Source organism: Heteronotia binoei, chromosome 9 (genome assembly GCF_032191835.1).
Source record: "Heteronotia binoei isolate CCM8104 ecotype False Entrance Well chromosome 9, APGP_CSIRO_Hbin_v1, whole genome shotgun sequence".
NCBI lineage: Eukaryota > Metazoa > Chordata > Lepidosauria > Squamata > Gekkonidae > Heteronotia > Heteronotia binoei.
The window spans coordinates 78911592-78928902 of NC_083231.1; the positions used below are offsets into that span (position 1 = coordinate 78911592).

Here is a 17311-nt window from a genome sequence, read left to right on the forward strand (position 1 = left end):
ATGCTTCACCAAGAGATTCAAGGCATACTAAAACCAAAAACAGACATATATTTAAGCATTCATATCCCACCTTTCCAGCAAGTTGTTTCCAAGGTGGCTTACACAAAATTCCAGTAAGAGGACAATAGAAACATAAAATATATAAACACAATTCAAACAGCAGCAATATGAAAAATAATAACAGTATCCAAAAACATTTGGAAAGTAGCTTAAGACTTCCTTTCTTAAGGAAGTTGTACAAAATATTACCACACTTTATCAGAATCTGTAACAATTATTTAGTAAAGGCTGTATCCTTATTGGTTTAGGACATGAACTGCTGTCTTGTTGGCATATTAAACAAAAGTCAAAGCAATACAGTGGTTATATTTTAGGGACAAGGAAACAAATGGACACATTATCAAAGATTTCAGGTTTTCACGGCTAGTAACATCATTAGGGTTTGTAGAATCTTTCGGGATCAAGTGCCGTGTTCTATTGGAGAAAGTTTTCCTTCCAGACGTTTCGTTCTCAGCTGCGGAGAACACTCAGCTGCAACGCCACTGAGGATGTTCTCCGCAGCTGAGAACGAAACGTCTGGAAGGAAAACTTTCTCCAGTAGAACATGGCACTTGATCCCGAAAGATTCTACAAACCCCAAATGGACACATTTTCTGGTAACACGTTTGTGTATGACAATTCTTCTAACATATGTCTTAAAGTTTCCCATTTGATATCCTAATTCATGGTTGAATGCAATTACTAGAAAGTCTCTGAGATACTACCTACTTTTTTCAGCTTACAAAAAACACTTGCACCCTGATTTTAAGCCAATCCTCCCACTGCAAACCTTTGCAGTTTTGGTGGTCTCAGAGAACTGTCACAGGAAGCAGGAGGAAAATTCTTCTTCATCTAGTGCAACTTTGCTTATGGTAGAAAGCATCCGCACTACTGAAACATATTCCTTTTCACAGTTTTTTAATTCACTTGTTAAGAGAAAAAAGCAACTCGTACTTTAAAAAAAGATGGAGGGAGGCAACACATTTTAGCTAAAGGTAAGTTTGCCCTGTTAAAGACTAGAATAACACAGAAACACTGAAAAGGGTAAACCAAACTCAGAGACTGAAATGGTTTTGAAGGATGATACAGTTATGGGAAAAAAGCTGCAGTGTGTCAGTTTAAATTCAGTGTTGTAATAAACCTTACCTGCAGCTGCCTGCCCTGTTGTCCTTGAACACACCTCATATGTACCATCTGGAACAACACCTAAAAGTGGAACCAGCATACAGTGAATCTATCATTGTACACAATGATAGATTCCACAACGATACTTTGTCTAATATTTCACAAAAATACACAATTAAGTTCTCTGTTAGGAGAAATCACTGGTATTTGGACAATTTCTACACTAATTCTGAATTCCTGTTTAATATTGTATTTCCCTGTAGCATAGACAAAATTCTACATCACTTTCCTTACTGATACAAGAGTGTTAAAGCTGCAGTACTGCAGTCAGAGCCCTCTGCTCACAACCTGAGTTTGATCCCAGCGGAAGCTGGTTCAGGCAGCCAGCTTAAGTTTGACTCAGCCTTCCATCCTTCTGAGGTAGGTAAAATGAGTACCCAGCTTGCTGGGGGAGGGGGAAGTATAGATGACTGTGGAAGGCAATGGCAAACCACCCCGTAAAAAGTCTGCCGTGAAAACGTTGTAAAAGCAACGTCACCCCAGAGTCAGAAATGCACAGGGGACTACCTTTACCTTTTACAGTGGCAAAAAAAATTCTGTTTCTTTTCTCTAAAGAAGAAGGTGCCCCAACCTGGATGGCCCAGGTTCACCCACTCTTGTTAGTTCCTGAAAGTTAAGTAGAGGTGGCCCTGATCAGTGCATGGATTGGAGACCACCAAGAAAGTCCAGGGTCGCTATACAGAGGTAGGCAATGGCAAACCACCTCTGACTGTCTCTTGGCTTGAAGTAGAGTTGGTTTTTATACCACACTTTTCTCTACTTTAAGGAGCCTCAAATCTTCCCTTCCTCTCCCCACAACAAACACCCTGTAAGGGAAGCAAGGCTGAGAGAGTTCTGAGAGAACTGGGTGATCCAAGGTCACCCAGCTGGCTTCATGTGAAGAAGTGGGGAATTAAACTCAGTTCTCCAGATTACTGCTCTTAACAATAATTATTGTAATTAATGTTTAAATTGTTATGTTTTATGAATCACGGGACTCCCATGTCTATTATTGTTTAATGTGAATCATGAGACTCCCGTGTCTGTTAGCCGCCCTGAGCCCGCCTAGCGGGGAGGGCGGGATATAAAAATAAAATATTATTATTATTATTATTATTATTAACCACTACACCAAATTGGCTCTTGAAAAACCTACAATCATAAGTCAGCTGAGACTTGATGACACTTTCCACCATCAGACATGAAGGTGAAATTCAACTCATTCTCTTTCTGAAAATTCCAGAGAGTTCAGGTTAGTGGTGGCCAGCTATACAGATAACAGCAAACCACCTCAGCTTGTCTCTTGCCTCAGAAACCCTAATGGGTTACCACAAATTGGCTGCAACTTGACAGCACTTTAAATGCAAACACCACAACAAATAGAAATGCTTACAAGCATTCATGACTAGATCTCCTCGTACTTCTGGCTTCCAGTCATCCCAGCTTGTTTCAAATCCATCAGCAAAGCGGATACAAAAGTTTTTAAAATGACCTTTGCTAACCAGAGATTCTGAAGAGCAGGCAGTAATTAAAGTGCTTTCAATGGTCAAGACTAATGCAGAGCCCGTGTCCAAATCAGCTGAGTGGTTAGACTGTTTATAAAATAAAAAAGCAAAACATCTCCTGTAAGTTTGTTTATTTCAGTCACCAAACAATTATAGCACAGATATTTACAACTAGGGGTGCTGATTTCTCAGCCAGTCATTCTTCTCGGCAGTTCTATCATAGTATACACACAAACACACACAACCCCCCCCCCCCATACTAATATATCAGAAATTACTTAGAATAACTGGGTTCTTAATTCCCCCAAGAGATACTGGCAAAGATCAATCAACAGTGGGCCACCTGGTACCTCTTCTACTATTAATCCCTAGCATGCATGCACCATTTACATTACAAGAGTGGATAAACTTTCAATCAAGCATAATCTATGCCAAAAAAAAAAAGACTTCTCCCTGTTAAAGGTTTTAACAATGAGGCAGTTCCTTATTAGTAATTTTCTTTATAGCAGGTAACATAATCTAGTTTTACAAAACATTTTACTACAATAAAACAATGTTAGGCGTCATCATTAATGAGCAAGCTAGCACATGTAGAGGTCCACACATAGCACAATTCTGGAAATTTTCCAAAGTAATATGAACTCATGGGACTATCAGAAACATCTAAATCACTCACTTTCAGCTACATTCTAATAAACATGGGGAAATACAGCTCATCAGATGTTGTGATTGAGATAACACTTATTACTTACATAGTATTTATTCTGTGTTTCTTTCTGTCCCCCAAAATTAATCTTGTGCCCCTGCCTCTGAATCTGTACCAATATTAAAAGCATTATATTTATATACTTTGGTTATTGCTTTCAAAAGATCTAAAGCATAACAGGATATGCACTATACTCAAAATGCTATGTCACTTAAATATTGGTTTGAATTGTAGTCTATAATACAATTTATACTATACACCATAAATCCTAATTGTTTAGTTTTCAGCAGCTAAATTGGAGTTTTCCAGTCTACATCACAGTAGGACTCATAGAGAGCAGTCCTAAGCAGTACTATTTGAAAGTAATTTCCATTCTATTCAGTTGGGCTTACTCTTGTGTTTTTAAGATTGCAGATTTGCTTCCACAGACAATTACTTTTTAATAGTTCTACAGCATTAAGAATATAGTTTAAAAACTTTCAGTTTTATTGCCATGTATTAAACAATATGCTGTTTTTCTGAAAAGCTTTTGAGGAATATATCTTAACATTAGATCTTTCAGTTACAAGGTAACATTATCCAGTTTCAATGCAGGCATTTTATCCTATTGTATAGAATTAAATATTACGAAAATACTTTTAAACTTATTACATTCAGGCAAAGGGGCAGGATGGAGTTTTTCCAAATACTTCAATAAATAGTAAATAAAATTCTACACTGAGGAAAATATTTTGATGTTTAAATGAATGCAGGGCTTTTTTTTTAGAAAAAGTCCAGCAGGAACTCATGTACATATTAGGCCACACACCCCTGGCATAACCATTGTTGCACATAGGGCTTTTTAAAAATAAAAGGCCCAGCAGGAACTCATTTGCATATTAGGCTACACCCCCTGACACCGAGCTAGCCAGAACTGCGTTCCTGCTCAAAAAAAGCCCTGAATGAATGTATTGTAGGCTTTTTGAACAAGTTCATTTCCACAATATCTACCAAAAATGTTAGAATTCCTAGAAAATTCCTTTCTACCTCAAAATTTTCCAATGTGATATGATTGAGATAGATTGTTAGGTTATATTGGTATTGTTTAAGTTCACATTGTTAGCATCAAAATATTAGATTGGCATTTCAAATTACAGAGTTAATACAATATTAAAATTTTATGAAGTCTTCACAAAAATTTTATGGATGAAGACAGAGTGTTATAGCAATAAAACCATATATTCTTCAATACCTGTGGTGCACTTGTGATGGGCAGGCAAATCCCTAAATCATTAACTGTTAGCTGAAGAAAGAGCGTTCCAAATGCTTGAGCAGATGTCTGCTGGATTCCAGGTAACATGTCAACTATTTCCTTTGTAGCCATATGAACATCTTTATTCAAGGCCATTCTCTGTTCATTCCAGTTGTCATAAGCAGCCTTATAGTTCAGCCAGAAAAGCACAGCTTTTTAGGGGAGAAAATGTTTTGCACAACATTAGATCAAAGGTGTGCATAACATCACCTTGATTTTAACAATAATCAGTTGAATCTTAGAAGAGCTAGAAACATACATGTATCTCAGTTATGCTTCCAAAGTAGGATTAAGAACAAAGGCCTGAAATTTAGATTTTTTTACATTCAAACTAATATATTTCCCTCCCCAAATACTGGTGTTCAGAAAGCATTTCTATCTTGATACAACAACAGACACAAGGTCCAGCAGTACCTCTATCAAAAGCCACAGGCTGAGCAAAAACAATTGGTCTGTTTAAAGTGATGAGCACAGCTTCACGATCTGATGAGCCACTGATTTCCTCTCTGAGGGCATTTCTTAATCCAATTCTAGTCTTAAAATAAGCAACCTGATGAAAGTCTGATCCAGCTTCTTCATAAACCTTAAGATATTCCAAAGATATTAAACATGAGACTTTAACAGAACAAAGGGCCAAACCTGACATCATACAAACAAAATACGATTTAGGATGGTTGTTCATTTTTGACATATTTTTTATCTTATTTTTGACATCTTTTTTTATCTTATTGTGAAAATCATACAAGCTATGTAAATTAACTTGATGTTTAACCATACAAAGTAAGAAAACTTACTTGATGTTTAACAATTTGTCCTAATGCCAGATTCAAGTCCACCTGGCATTTACCAAAGAGCTTCAAGTAGCTGCTACTACCAGGCATTGCTTTTGTTTGTATTCTATTTGACAGCTCCAGTTCTATCAATCCTGTTTCAAATCTTACAGCCCTCATTGATGGTGTAGTGGCTGTCACCTGGATACCCTGATAAGGAAATCAAAAGACATTAAAGGCATCCTTCAGTGGTCTCTCAAACATGATTTAAATAAAAGTTTTCTACAGGAAGCTTTCTTTCAGCAGATTTCATGAAAAAATAGTCAACCTGTTTCCTATTCTAAACTAAATAGACAAATTATTAAAGATGTCTAATTTGATGGCAGACTTACTATGAGATAATCTCTCTTAATAAGAAAAAAATATTTTGCAGTTTTTTGCATTTTTAGCTTTTTCTAAATTGAAATAGGTCAGCTACCAGCCCCCCTTGCCAAGACCAAATGGAATACAGAAAGTACACAGGCATCTTTCACTATACCTGGACCAAGATCCCTATAAATGATACTTCATTGGTTATTTAAGCTAGTTGGTAATTGTCGTAAACTACTTTGGAAGCAGCAGTGTACCAAGGGCAGAGCGGTGGGAGAAATCCATCCCTGATGCAGTCAACCAGTCACCTCGGTCCCTGACGGCAGACTCACCCCAGACTCCAAAGAGGCCAGCCACTAGGGCTTGGTTTGCAGCTCGTGGTTTGCATTTAGTACAGCCACTCCCTCCTCCAATACTCACCAAGAATCCTTCATGAATCCTGCACTGGTGGTGGGTGTGGGAGATTTATACTTTTGCATCACCACATAACTTAATTTCCCTCTTACTTGTGCATGCAAGGAAGGGATGGTGACATGGTCAAATACAGCATGGCTCTAAAAAAGTGAAAATCGCAAAAAAAGCCAGGGGTGGAGCAGAAGCTTGGCCACCTTTGACTAGGACTTTACTGATGGCCCCTGGTGGGAGTGCACTTTAAAAGAAGGCTGCACTTTTGCAATTAGGGCACTATCCTTCCACTCCAGCCCTCAACATTGCAATGTATTGGTGGAGGAAGGCCTTTTGGAGATGCATGCAATGCCTTACAGCCACCAGTTCAAGCCTAGCCTTTCTCTTCCTGGGACAAGGACCTGTCCACTCCCAAAAGGAGAAGGCCCCAACCATTGAACCTTCCCTTATCTTGGAGCTGTGAATGCCCATCGCAATGTGGTTAAACAGGATGGCCAGGGACTCTCTAATAAGGACAGGGGAGGGGATGATTGTTTGCGAGGATGGACCATGAAGGGGAAGAAATTGACCATCTCTCTCTCACTCACACACATATGCCCACACCACCACCACTTGGGGGCAGTGAAACAAAGATACTTCAGTGCTCCCCCTTCCTGACTACAAGGAGTCAGGAGGAAAGCAAGCAAGCTTTCTTGCACTTCAAGGAAAATGACTAGCCCAAGTTCCATCTGAACCTTCTCAGGACCACTATGACTAGAGAAATATGATTAAATGAATGTTTCAGAATCACTGTCCTGCCAAGGGCCCCACTGGTTGAAATGGAAGGCTTGTAGCACCCAAAAGACTAACACAGAATACAGCTTCATAAAAAAGTATTCTTTCTTTATTCTTGAATGGACTAGAGTCCCAAAATAACCAGGAGTCTTGCTGCACCTTAAAGATTAACAATATTTTATTCTAGCATCAATTTATGTTGGAATAACACTGAATGATGCTACAGCAGCTCTGCTCATTTTCCTGCCATGGTCAAAGAAGGGCTCACACCCAAGTATGCTTACACAGGACTGCAGCTATAAGCAGACTCTGATCTCTAAAAAGTCTGAGAAAATCTACTCCTGGCTGTACAAATGACTTTTAAAGCAAGAGACGGTCAGTTGCTTGTGGGACATATTCAAGCCCTGAAGGGGCTGGATCCAGCTCATGGACCGCATGTTTGACACCTCTGTGATGGGGTTTACAAAATTATGCATGGGACAGAGAAAGTAGAGAAAGAAGCACTCAATGAGATTACTCATTAATCAATGAGATTACTCAATGAGCACTCAATGAGATTACTCATTACTCAATGAGATTACTCAATGAGCACTCAATGAGATTAATAAACAGTAGGTTTAGAAGAGATAAAAGAAAGTACTTCTTCATCCAAAAGTAATTAACATGTAGAATTTACTGCCACAGGATGTCTATGCAGCTACAAGCATAGACAGCTTCAAGAGGGGATTAGATAAATATATGGAGCAGAGGTCCATCAGTGGCTATTAATGGGAAGGTACAGGAATACTTTACTGGAGCAATTATGGTCTGTATTCTTGGTGCTTGGGGAAGCAACAGTGGGAGGACTTCTGGAATCTGGGCCACTGGTGGACCTCCTGATGGCACCTGGTTTTTTGCCTCTGTGTGACATAGGGTGTTGGACTGGGTAGGCCATTAGACATGGCTTTTTTATGTTCTATAATTTAAAAAATAAAATAAAACTATGATTAAATCTAAAGCAAACCTTAAACTTTAAAAGGCAGAACAGTAAGGATCTGTTACCTATGGAGAAGACAGAGAAAAAAGAACAAGAAACACCTTCCTACTGAGAATGAGTGAGTTTAATACATGATGCAGGGCATAAACTGTTATGGGTCAAAAACTGATTAGACACATAATCATTATCTTGATTTTAACATGGGAAAAAGGTACCACTAATCACACTGTGATGAATGTACAAGACACACAAAAAATACCTTAAACTGCAGACTTAAAGAGTAGAGGAGAATTTTTGGCTTCTCTCCATCCGTCGTCCCATCATGTTCATTCCAAAGAGGAATAGGCTGCTCCCCTCCTGCAAGGATATTTAATGTTGTTCCAAAATTTTACCAAGGATTACACATTTCACATAAATGAAACCTATGTGTGGTGTAGTAATTAGACTGTTGGACTAGGATCCGAAAATCCATGTTCAAATCCCCAGTCTGCCATGGAATCTTGCTTGGTGACTTGGGGCTGGTCATAGCCGTTCAGCTTAACCTATCTCGCATGGCTATTGTGAGTATAAAATAGAGAACAGGAGACCAACATAAGCTGCTTTGGGGCTCCACTAGGGAAAAAGGTAGGACATAACTGAAGTAAATAAATACGATTCATTTGCCACAGCTTTCTTGAAGAAGACTTCTTATTCTGAAGTCAGTCTTATAAAAGAGTAAGAGTTGAAAGATCAAAAAAGAATGGCACTGGTTTTTCTAGCACTAACTTAAAGAGTTTTTGCTTCATACATACCATTAATATTGGTTTGGTTTCAAACAGCTTTCCTGCTTGTAGGAAAACCCCCCACTAAAAATGCTATGCTGAGAACTATGGGGCCTGAATGAACAAAAACCATGTAGGAAGGGGGTTGTAGGTAAGAATGGGAATTGTGTGAGATGTAGTGTAAAAGTTGGCTCAATTAACTTACTAGGTGGTAAAATTCAACAAATTCCGAAGACATAACACTTACCAGAAACTTTCTGTATTACTTCATTGACCTCTTTCATAAATACTTTCTGTACAAAAACTAAATGGTTCAAAAGGTCGGTTGTAAGATTATGTTCAAATGAACCAACCTGGTAGAGAAAGAGACATCTATTCAGATTATGCTTATCATGAAAGAATGCATAATAAAACTGGCTTCAAGAATATAGCAAAAAAAAAAAATCAGTTTATTCTTTCACTAAAAATTCTCTACTTGAAATAAACCATATCAAAAAATTGTTAAGTTCTACTTAAAATGAGCACAAGGAGCTATCTGACCTTCAATCTTTACAATATAGCAATGTTTTTCAATCAGTGTGTACCACCGGTAAGACACAGGGTTTCTATAACTATTACTAAGAATTTGCTCATCCTCCTGTAAACATAAATGTCCTTCTCAGAAAAAAACATTGCAGGACCCAGGTTCTTTAAAGAAGAATATGAAGAAGATATTGGATTTATATCCTGCCCTCCACTCCAAAGAGTCTCAGAGCGGCTCACAATCTCCTTTACCTTCCTCTCCCACAACAGACACCCTGTGAGGTGGGTGGGGCTGGAGAGGGCTCTCACAGCAGCTGCCCTTTCAAGGACAACCTCTGCCAGAGCCATGGCTGACACAAGGCCATGCCAGCAGGTGCAAGTGGAGGAGTGGGGAATCAAACCCGGTTCTCCCAGATAAGAGTCCGCACACTTCACCACTACACCAAACTGGCAGAGTGATTGCTGGAATTGCTAAGAACCGAAAGGCTCAGAACCACTGTGATTGCTGGAACTGGACAGAAGGCTGAGAACCACCGTGTTACAGTATCACAGCAAAAACACTGTTACATGCAGAAACAACTGTTAATACATATGTATAATAAGAGAACTTTCTGAGATAGACGTATACAAACCTCAGCAACACAACGCAAGTAATTTCCCTGTAGATAATAACCCTGTTTAGTCGGTAGTTCATCAATACTCCATGTCTGATCTGTATAGCTGTCATGCTCCTCCATAATGTATTTACCCGACATTGTTACAGGAGGAAGGTTAAGACTAGCTGATGGAGGGATGGTAGACATATCAGTGGCAGAGACTTTAGAAGTAAATCGCAACCTGTGATTTGGCAACTCAAATGTAAACCTTGTTTGTGCACCTGTGAAAACAAGGAGATACACCTAAATTTAGTATTCTATATTGGCAATATAAGTAACTACATAGACAGCCACCTTCTTTCTGCTTCATGGGTCAGTGCTACCCTCTCTGCAAGTGATGCTAAAGTAGCTCAGTTAAACTGGCTGCGTGTGGGAAAATAGTTCTCTCATCCTAAACCCCCAACCAGATTTTCAACAAGGTTCACATGTGACAAAGATGCTATGGTTGAATTTTAGCAAATACAGACCTCAGTGAAAATGTGGGAAACTCTGAGAATTGTTCATATGCCTTCATGGCTGTTCTTTTTTTCAGCATTTGAATGAAGATATGCACGACAAAGGGATTTTTAATACTGATTTACAAACACCAGCACAATTTTAACAGAAAGGAAGAAGGCATTTTCATCCACCAATCTTGGTACCCAGCTCTGCAAAACACCCTACAGACTATAAATTGCAGAAAGTCTCAGAACAACCAACACATTCCACAGAACAATCAGCACAGTCAACAACCAACTTCCTTATCTTCACACCCCTTCCAACCCTCCCAGCAATTAACACAGAACAATGGTCACATTCAACAGCCAGTTTCCTTATCACTACCCTTCCAGGAAGCCCCACCAAACAATGGGCACATCCACAAACCAATTGCCCTTTCATCACACCCCCTCCAGCCTAGAAATAGTAGCTCTCCAGCAGCCCTGGCCCCACTCAATGCACAGCAGCCAAGAAGGTCAGAGCGCCTGCTCCGGCTGCAACGCCACTGAGGATGTTCTCCGCAGCTGAGAACAAAACGTCTGGAAAGAAAACTTTCTCCAGTAGAACACGGCACTTGAGCCCGAAAGATTCAACAAACCCTAACAATATACACCAATAACAATTCTTTCCAAATTGCAAAAAAACCCCTGGGAGTACTGTCCTCTTAAATTCTCCAAAGAAAACCACTAGTATTAGTCCTTGTATAAAATGTGATGTCTAACATGATGTTCCTCAGAGACTTAAGTCATAACCAGGAGGAATCCATGTTTCTTTACTCATAAAAAAGACATAAAGTACCCAGGAGGACTTATGACATCTTCCCATTAAACTGGCCCATTCCTCGAGCCATGGCACATTGTGAATTGCTTTTGCTGAACTGTCAAGTTTCCAATGAAATCCCCCAACCTTATTGAAATAATACTCTTAGAAAATGACAACAGCATATGTAAAACCTGCATATGCAACTTTTCTCATGATTTAACTCAGGACTGTAACCAAAAGCAGTATTTAAAACTGCAATAATTATTGACCGATAGTTACTATATAAATATTTCAGAACAATTTAAATTCTGCACTTTATTCTCATTCAAATTTGTGATTTTGACTATAATATCTGAAAATTTGTGCTTTGACCTTTTCTTCTAGCAGTTAGCAAAACAACAACAAAAACCTTCAGGACCACATGCCCAAGGAAACTTTTGTCACATGTCTCTCCAAGCTTCCAATGCCACACACAGAGTTTATGGTTGGGAGTCATCGAATGAAAGAAATAAAAAAAAAAAACCCAAATGGAAACATTTACACTTTTTAACACTCATTACAAGTCGAATTATTATATGATGATGGTTATTATGTATTACAAGTAGAATTTGAAGAGAAAAGAGATATAATGATAGCATATTTGTGATCTTCCGTAAATAAAGATCTATGAAGCTTCATGGAACACTGTTACCTGTCATTCCATGGCTTCTCATTCTTCCCATCTTGTACTCAGCTTTTAAGGATGGCAAGAGGGCTGCTCCAATAGCAATTCCATCAATCATGGCACTGAATTTAAGAACAATGGGCTTCTTCTCCAAGCCTTCAGGCAACTGTGGAAATTCATTGGTTTCAATAGGTGTCTGGTTTACACTTGTAGGTGTCTTTTCTGCAGGTAATGGAGTTGCAGTATCTTCTTTTGCAGGCTGTGGTCTGTTTATATTTTTTTTAAAAACAAATTATAAGATGCAATAAAAGTTGGGTTCCAGTTGCCTGATTACAATACAGGCATGATCATGCAATTTACAGGCAGTCTCCAAATGGCAACCTATGTCAATTAGAATACTCACACTGTAGATGGCTGTCTGATGAGGTCAGAGATCTGTTTTGAAAGCTGATGAGAACTCCGCACCATCATGCTGTGAAGGGTAGCTGGATGCTGAGGAATGTTGATACTAATAGCACCTACTTTGAATACTGCAGCATTATTTGTTTTCAGCCCTCTTTGGGCACTGTAAAGAGCCTGTGATTTGGCAATGCTGCATTTCACCACCGTTCTAAGAAGAAGAAAATTGTTGTTTATAAGTTTTTAAAAAGTTTCAAAATGAAGAAACATCTCACATCACTAATGAATTATGTTAAACCAAGTGAAATATTTATTAGCAATAGCAGGAAGCATAAAAACCATGCTTAATTTGTAAAACATGATATATCAATTTCTGAAAAGCATACTCAGAAGACTGGATTGTGTAGAGTTAGTCAAAAAGTTTACACAATTGGCAAACCAGCATGTATAAATATTAGTTATTATACTGCAGGTCAGTTATTCCAAATCTACAACTTTAACCAGCTCTTGAAACAGGTGCTGTGAGAGCAAACACCAGCCAATGATGAACTCAAATTAAGCACGGGTAAATGGATGCATATTGTCAGTTTATGCAGTCATTGTGTTTAACAAAGTATATGGCCGTGCACAGCAAAATAATTTTAATCACCACAAAAAAAACAGTACACACTTGTGAACAGAAAAGCTACATAAACACGAACACCATGCATCTCTTTGCATATGATTTTTTTCTATTTATGAACAATTTTTGCTACTGCTTACTCTGAGAAGTTTTGCGATATCTGACTTGAAGCAAATAATTATTTTATCTAGCAAAACACTAACACTAACATTCATTCTCACAACACACAAGCTTTTCATTATCATCTTATTATATTCCTATGAGCTGGAAACACAAAAAAGCACTGCATTTTTTAAAAAAGACAAAAAACCAAATATATGGTTGTTGTTTGAATATAGCTGATAGTGGATATAGTCATGTGAAAACCCTCTACCTTCCTTCCCCCAAACTTAACTGTAAGTTTTCATGGCTCACTGAGTAAACTTCCATACCTTCAGCCCAATTTTAAACACAAGATCCAGAAAAATCACTGTCATATCTTTCATTTTAGGCTCTAGAAAATAGAAGTTTCTCCTACATTTAAGACTTTTGCCACTTCAGAGAGAAACTGGAACCTCATATACTCCAAAGTCTTCTGAATTGCAGCCACTAAGCTTTTCCAAAGGGAAAAAAGGGTCCAGTTTGACATGAAAAATACTATCATGGTATCTGCGTGAACAAAAACCATTTGTGTGGTGATAAGGTGAGGAATGGGCCAGGACTGAACAAAAAAGCTGGCAACATCTCATCCATTATATGAAAGTCCCACAGATTTTTTTAACATTTACCTCTGTGTTAAGTGCATTTAATTGAAACAGCTGCTTTTATGCTGCCTTGCTCAGAGACCTGTGTCTTATGTGGAAGAATAACCCAACCTTTTTTCCCCCTATGCATGGTTTTGGTAAGACTTGCACCCAAGGTCACTTTAAAATCTCTCAAGCACTGAGTAGCTTTGAGTACACATGGGCCATTTCTGTTCAACTATTGTATCAGGCTCCCCAATGGTTTTGAGCCTGTGGGCACTTTTGTAGAGCAGTCCAAAATGGCTGCCACAGGAGTTGGAGAAAAACCCCAAATGACTGCTATAGGAGTCACACCTCCTGGGAAGAAGGAAAGGCTTAAGGGCAAAGAAGATGCTAGGAAAGACAGAAGGCAAAAGAAGAAGGGGATGGCAAAAGATGAGATGGCTGGACAGCATTACTGATGTAACAAACACGAATTTGGGCAGACTTCGAGGATGATGAAAGACAAGAGGGCCTGGCGTGACTTTGTCCATGGGGCGGAAAGAGTCGAACTTGACTGTGCGACTGAACAACAAAAAGGAATCATGCACTGACCAAGGAAAACACAGGTACCAATCTACATACTAGCCCCGCCTTACATTGGCCTTGCCCACCTTCTGTAAAGCTCAGCAGACATCAATGGAAATATTGGAGGGCGCCAGGGCTTTTTTGTAGCAAGAACTCCTTTGTATATTAGGCCACACACCCCTGATGTAGCCAATCCTCCTGGAGCTTACAGTAGGCCCTGTAAGAACCACCCTGTAAGCTCTTGGAGGATTGGCTACATCAGATGTGTGTGGCCTAATATGCAAAGGAGTTCCTGCTACCAAAAAAGCCCTGGAGGATGCCATGGCACACATGGGCACCACGCACTGAAGAACCCTATGCTATATCACATACACGAGGACAGACCTCAATCAAGTAAGATCCATCAGCTTCTGAAGTAAACTGGACTGGCGTTTCTTCTACACACCTACCTCTAAGCAACATTCAGACTTCAACCTTCCTTGTCATGTCTTTAGACTTTATTCTTTAACTGCAAGCTATTTTGGTTCAGATTCCTTGTTTCATGCAAGATGATAAAACTGCAGGGCCGGATCTAGGGGAGGGGCAGAAGGGGGTGCTTGCCCCGGGCGCCAACAGAGGAGGAGCACCAAATTGGGTATGGAGTCCATTGTATTCTATGGGACCATAAGATATAATGGCCCATAAGTGGGCACCATTTTTTAATTTTGCCCCCCCTCAAAAAACATGTAGATCTGGTTCTGTAAAACTGAATTAAGTATGTGGTACAGTTTTCTATTTGGCATCTCCTAACTTCTGAGTGTTGAACCACGAAATTATATGAACGTGTATATGATTCTGTTCTACTCTGCTATACTGATTATATTTCAATATAGTCAATATTGAACTCATAGCAGAGTTGCTATTGATTATGTGTAATTCTTCCGTTGTATTGGGTTTGTCATTGGTTTGACTGTTCTTTACTTTTATATTGTGAAAAGGTGCAATTTTAAAAATAAATAGCAAGGCTACGCATCTGAACCCAGCATACTGTGGCAAGTTTTAATTGTATACAGTTTGAAAATCCAAGATTGTTCCGTGGGCCTTAAAAAGTGACAAAGTGCTTGTCATATAAGCTGTTTTCCAGAGTACTTCAATCAATATGTTGATACTGGTGGATCTGTAACGCTCTTGTAAAACAGAAATTTAAAGGAGAAAGTTATAGTGGCCAACATATTGCTTCTACAGCAGGAAGCCCATTTCTTCCAAGAGCAGCTGAAAGTTATAGCTTCCCCTGTATCAGGCTAAAGGTTGCAGTCCTAGGGTTCATCTGCACCTATTAAAAAATCAACCAACACAGACAAGTATTGGGAGAACCAGGTCTGAATTTATATTCTGCGATGGGATGGTAGCTCACTGGAAGATCTTGAGCCAGTCACTCACTCTCTGCCTGACCTACCTCACAGGGCTGCTGTGAGGTAAGGATAAAGAAAGAGGGAGTGATATTGTAAGCTGCTTGGATCCCCATTGTAAATATACATGCATGTATAAATATAAACAAACAATGGTTCACACTGCAATATGGGATTTCTGAGGAATATCCTAAGCTACCAACTCAAACAAAAGATTTCCCTTGAACTCTTGTAGTATATAAAGAGAGCCATACCCAACATGTCAACAGTGAACCAGTTTGCATAACTTAGCAGAAATGCATGTAATTACAACCAGCCTAACTGACTTATGAGATCACTACAGTTTGCATAGGATTCCCAGCTAATTTCCCATCCAAGCATGCATGCGCGCACACACACACACACACCTCCTTAGCTTAAGCAAGGCTGCTGTATAAGCCCACCATATCCTGATCCATACTGAAAGTTATTAGCGACTGTAGAAAAGCAGCTTATCAAAGCAAAGCTACATTTTTAAGAAGTCCCTCTAACAACTAACTTCTAAACTGATGTTTCCAATCTAGGTTGAATAGTATATTATATCAACTATATTCTGTTTTTCCAGCACATTCACTGTAATTAAGGAGCAGCTGGGTACATTTCAAGACAATAAAATGCATCCTAACTATACCACACACAGTGCTAACTGCAAGCCATTTAAATGTAATGCGACATACAGAAATTCTTGTTTGGCTGTGCTTGTTGGTGATGTAGGGAAATCCTCCAGTCTACAGGTGAAGATTGGAGATTGAGAAGAAACAAAAACAAAGCAAAATAAAAAATAAATAGTCATGCAGAAGAAATTAGTTAGGTATTTGTAACCCACAATATGACCAATGACCAATACACTAGAAATATTAATTTTTAGAGTGACCTCTCATAGGCAAGGGAGCAATCCCATCAAGGGTTTGCCTATTTATTCACGGAGGATTACATTTATGATTTCATAAAGGGATCTGAATACAGAGGCAGCTCCCTTTTTTATTGAAGCAAATTCCCTTAGAAGCACACATTGACAGAAGAAGCAAGTTCACATGTTTAAGGAAATTTTTAAAAATACAGTAGACAGAAAAACAGAAAAAGGATCCACCACTTAGCTGTTTTCATGGCATTTTAAATATTTTCATTAAGAATATTTTAATAACTAAAATAGCATACTGGGGGTTAGCTTGGTAGTTCTGAAAAAAGTGAAAGTAAACTACTTTTTAAAACAAATGTATTGTCTTGCTATTCTAATTTAGAAGGATCAAACGGAAGAAAAAAATCATGCACTTTCAGCTCGGTTGTGCAAAACATTGGAAAAGTGGATCAGTTAAGCAAAGCTGTCAAAGTGGTATTCATGCACAAAAGGTCAAGACATCTGTATTGACTTCAGATGTTAATTGTTAACAATGAAGCAATTAGTATTAGGCAGCACAGCAACTTAAACAATCTCTGAAAAGATATGTTTTGCATATGAAGCACACAGCAAAAAAAAAATCAACTGCTGTTTTAAGAATTTCCATAGATGGTCCAGTGGCTCTAGCACAATTTGGATGGATCCTGCCAGTCTGCTTCACTCGTACCGGTGCACTGCTCCAACTCAGGAACTTTTTGCTAATGCAAAAGCCTCCTCTGCAGGTAGAATTTGTTGCATTAGCAGGATGCACCTTACACAGAAACAAGACAGGGGAATAGACTGACAGGATTCAACTAGGGGTGCACATTTGGATCTACCTGAGCCAGAAGTATAA

General features: G+C 38.9%; 1 protein-coding gene across 6 annotated transcripts in view; it reads right to left on the bottom strand.

Moving 5' to 3' along the window:
- The window catches only part of BLTP1 (bridge-like lipid transfer protein family member 1), a 196051-nt gene that overhangs the window by 75635 nt on the left and 103105 nt on the right, over positions 1 to 17311 (bottom strand). For 4 of the 6 annotated variants that reach the window (XM_060246831.1, XM_060246832.1, XM_060246829.1 and 1 more), the window contains exons 50-61: positions 16256 to 16306; positions 12245 to 12451; positions 11869 to 12107; positions 9915 to 10159; positions 9008 to 9113; positions 8259 to 8356; positions 5500 to 5685; positions 5120 to 5288; positions 4646 to 4857; positions 3461 to 3523; positions 2597 to 2795; positions 1186 to 1245 (exon numbers count right to left, since the gene is read on the bottom strand). In XM_060246831.1, the coding sequence (XP_060102814.1) occupies positions 1186 to 1245; positions 2597 to 2795; positions 3461 to 3523; positions 4646 to 4857; positions 5120 to 5288; positions 5500 to 5685; positions 8259 to 8356; positions 9008 to 9113; positions 9915 to 10159; positions 11869 to 12107; positions 12245 to 12451; positions 16256 to 16306 (1835 nt within the window). The remainder of the gene's footprint in view (positions 1 to 1185; positions 1246 to 2596; positions 2796 to 3460; positions 3524 to 4645; positions 4858 to 5119; positions 5289 to 5499; positions 5686 to 8258; positions 8357 to 9007; positions 9114 to 9914; positions 10160 to 11868; positions 12108 to 12244; positions 12452 to 16255; positions 16307 to 17311) is intronic. The other 2 variants (XM_060246834.1, XM_060246833.1) reach the window with 1 other exon arrangement.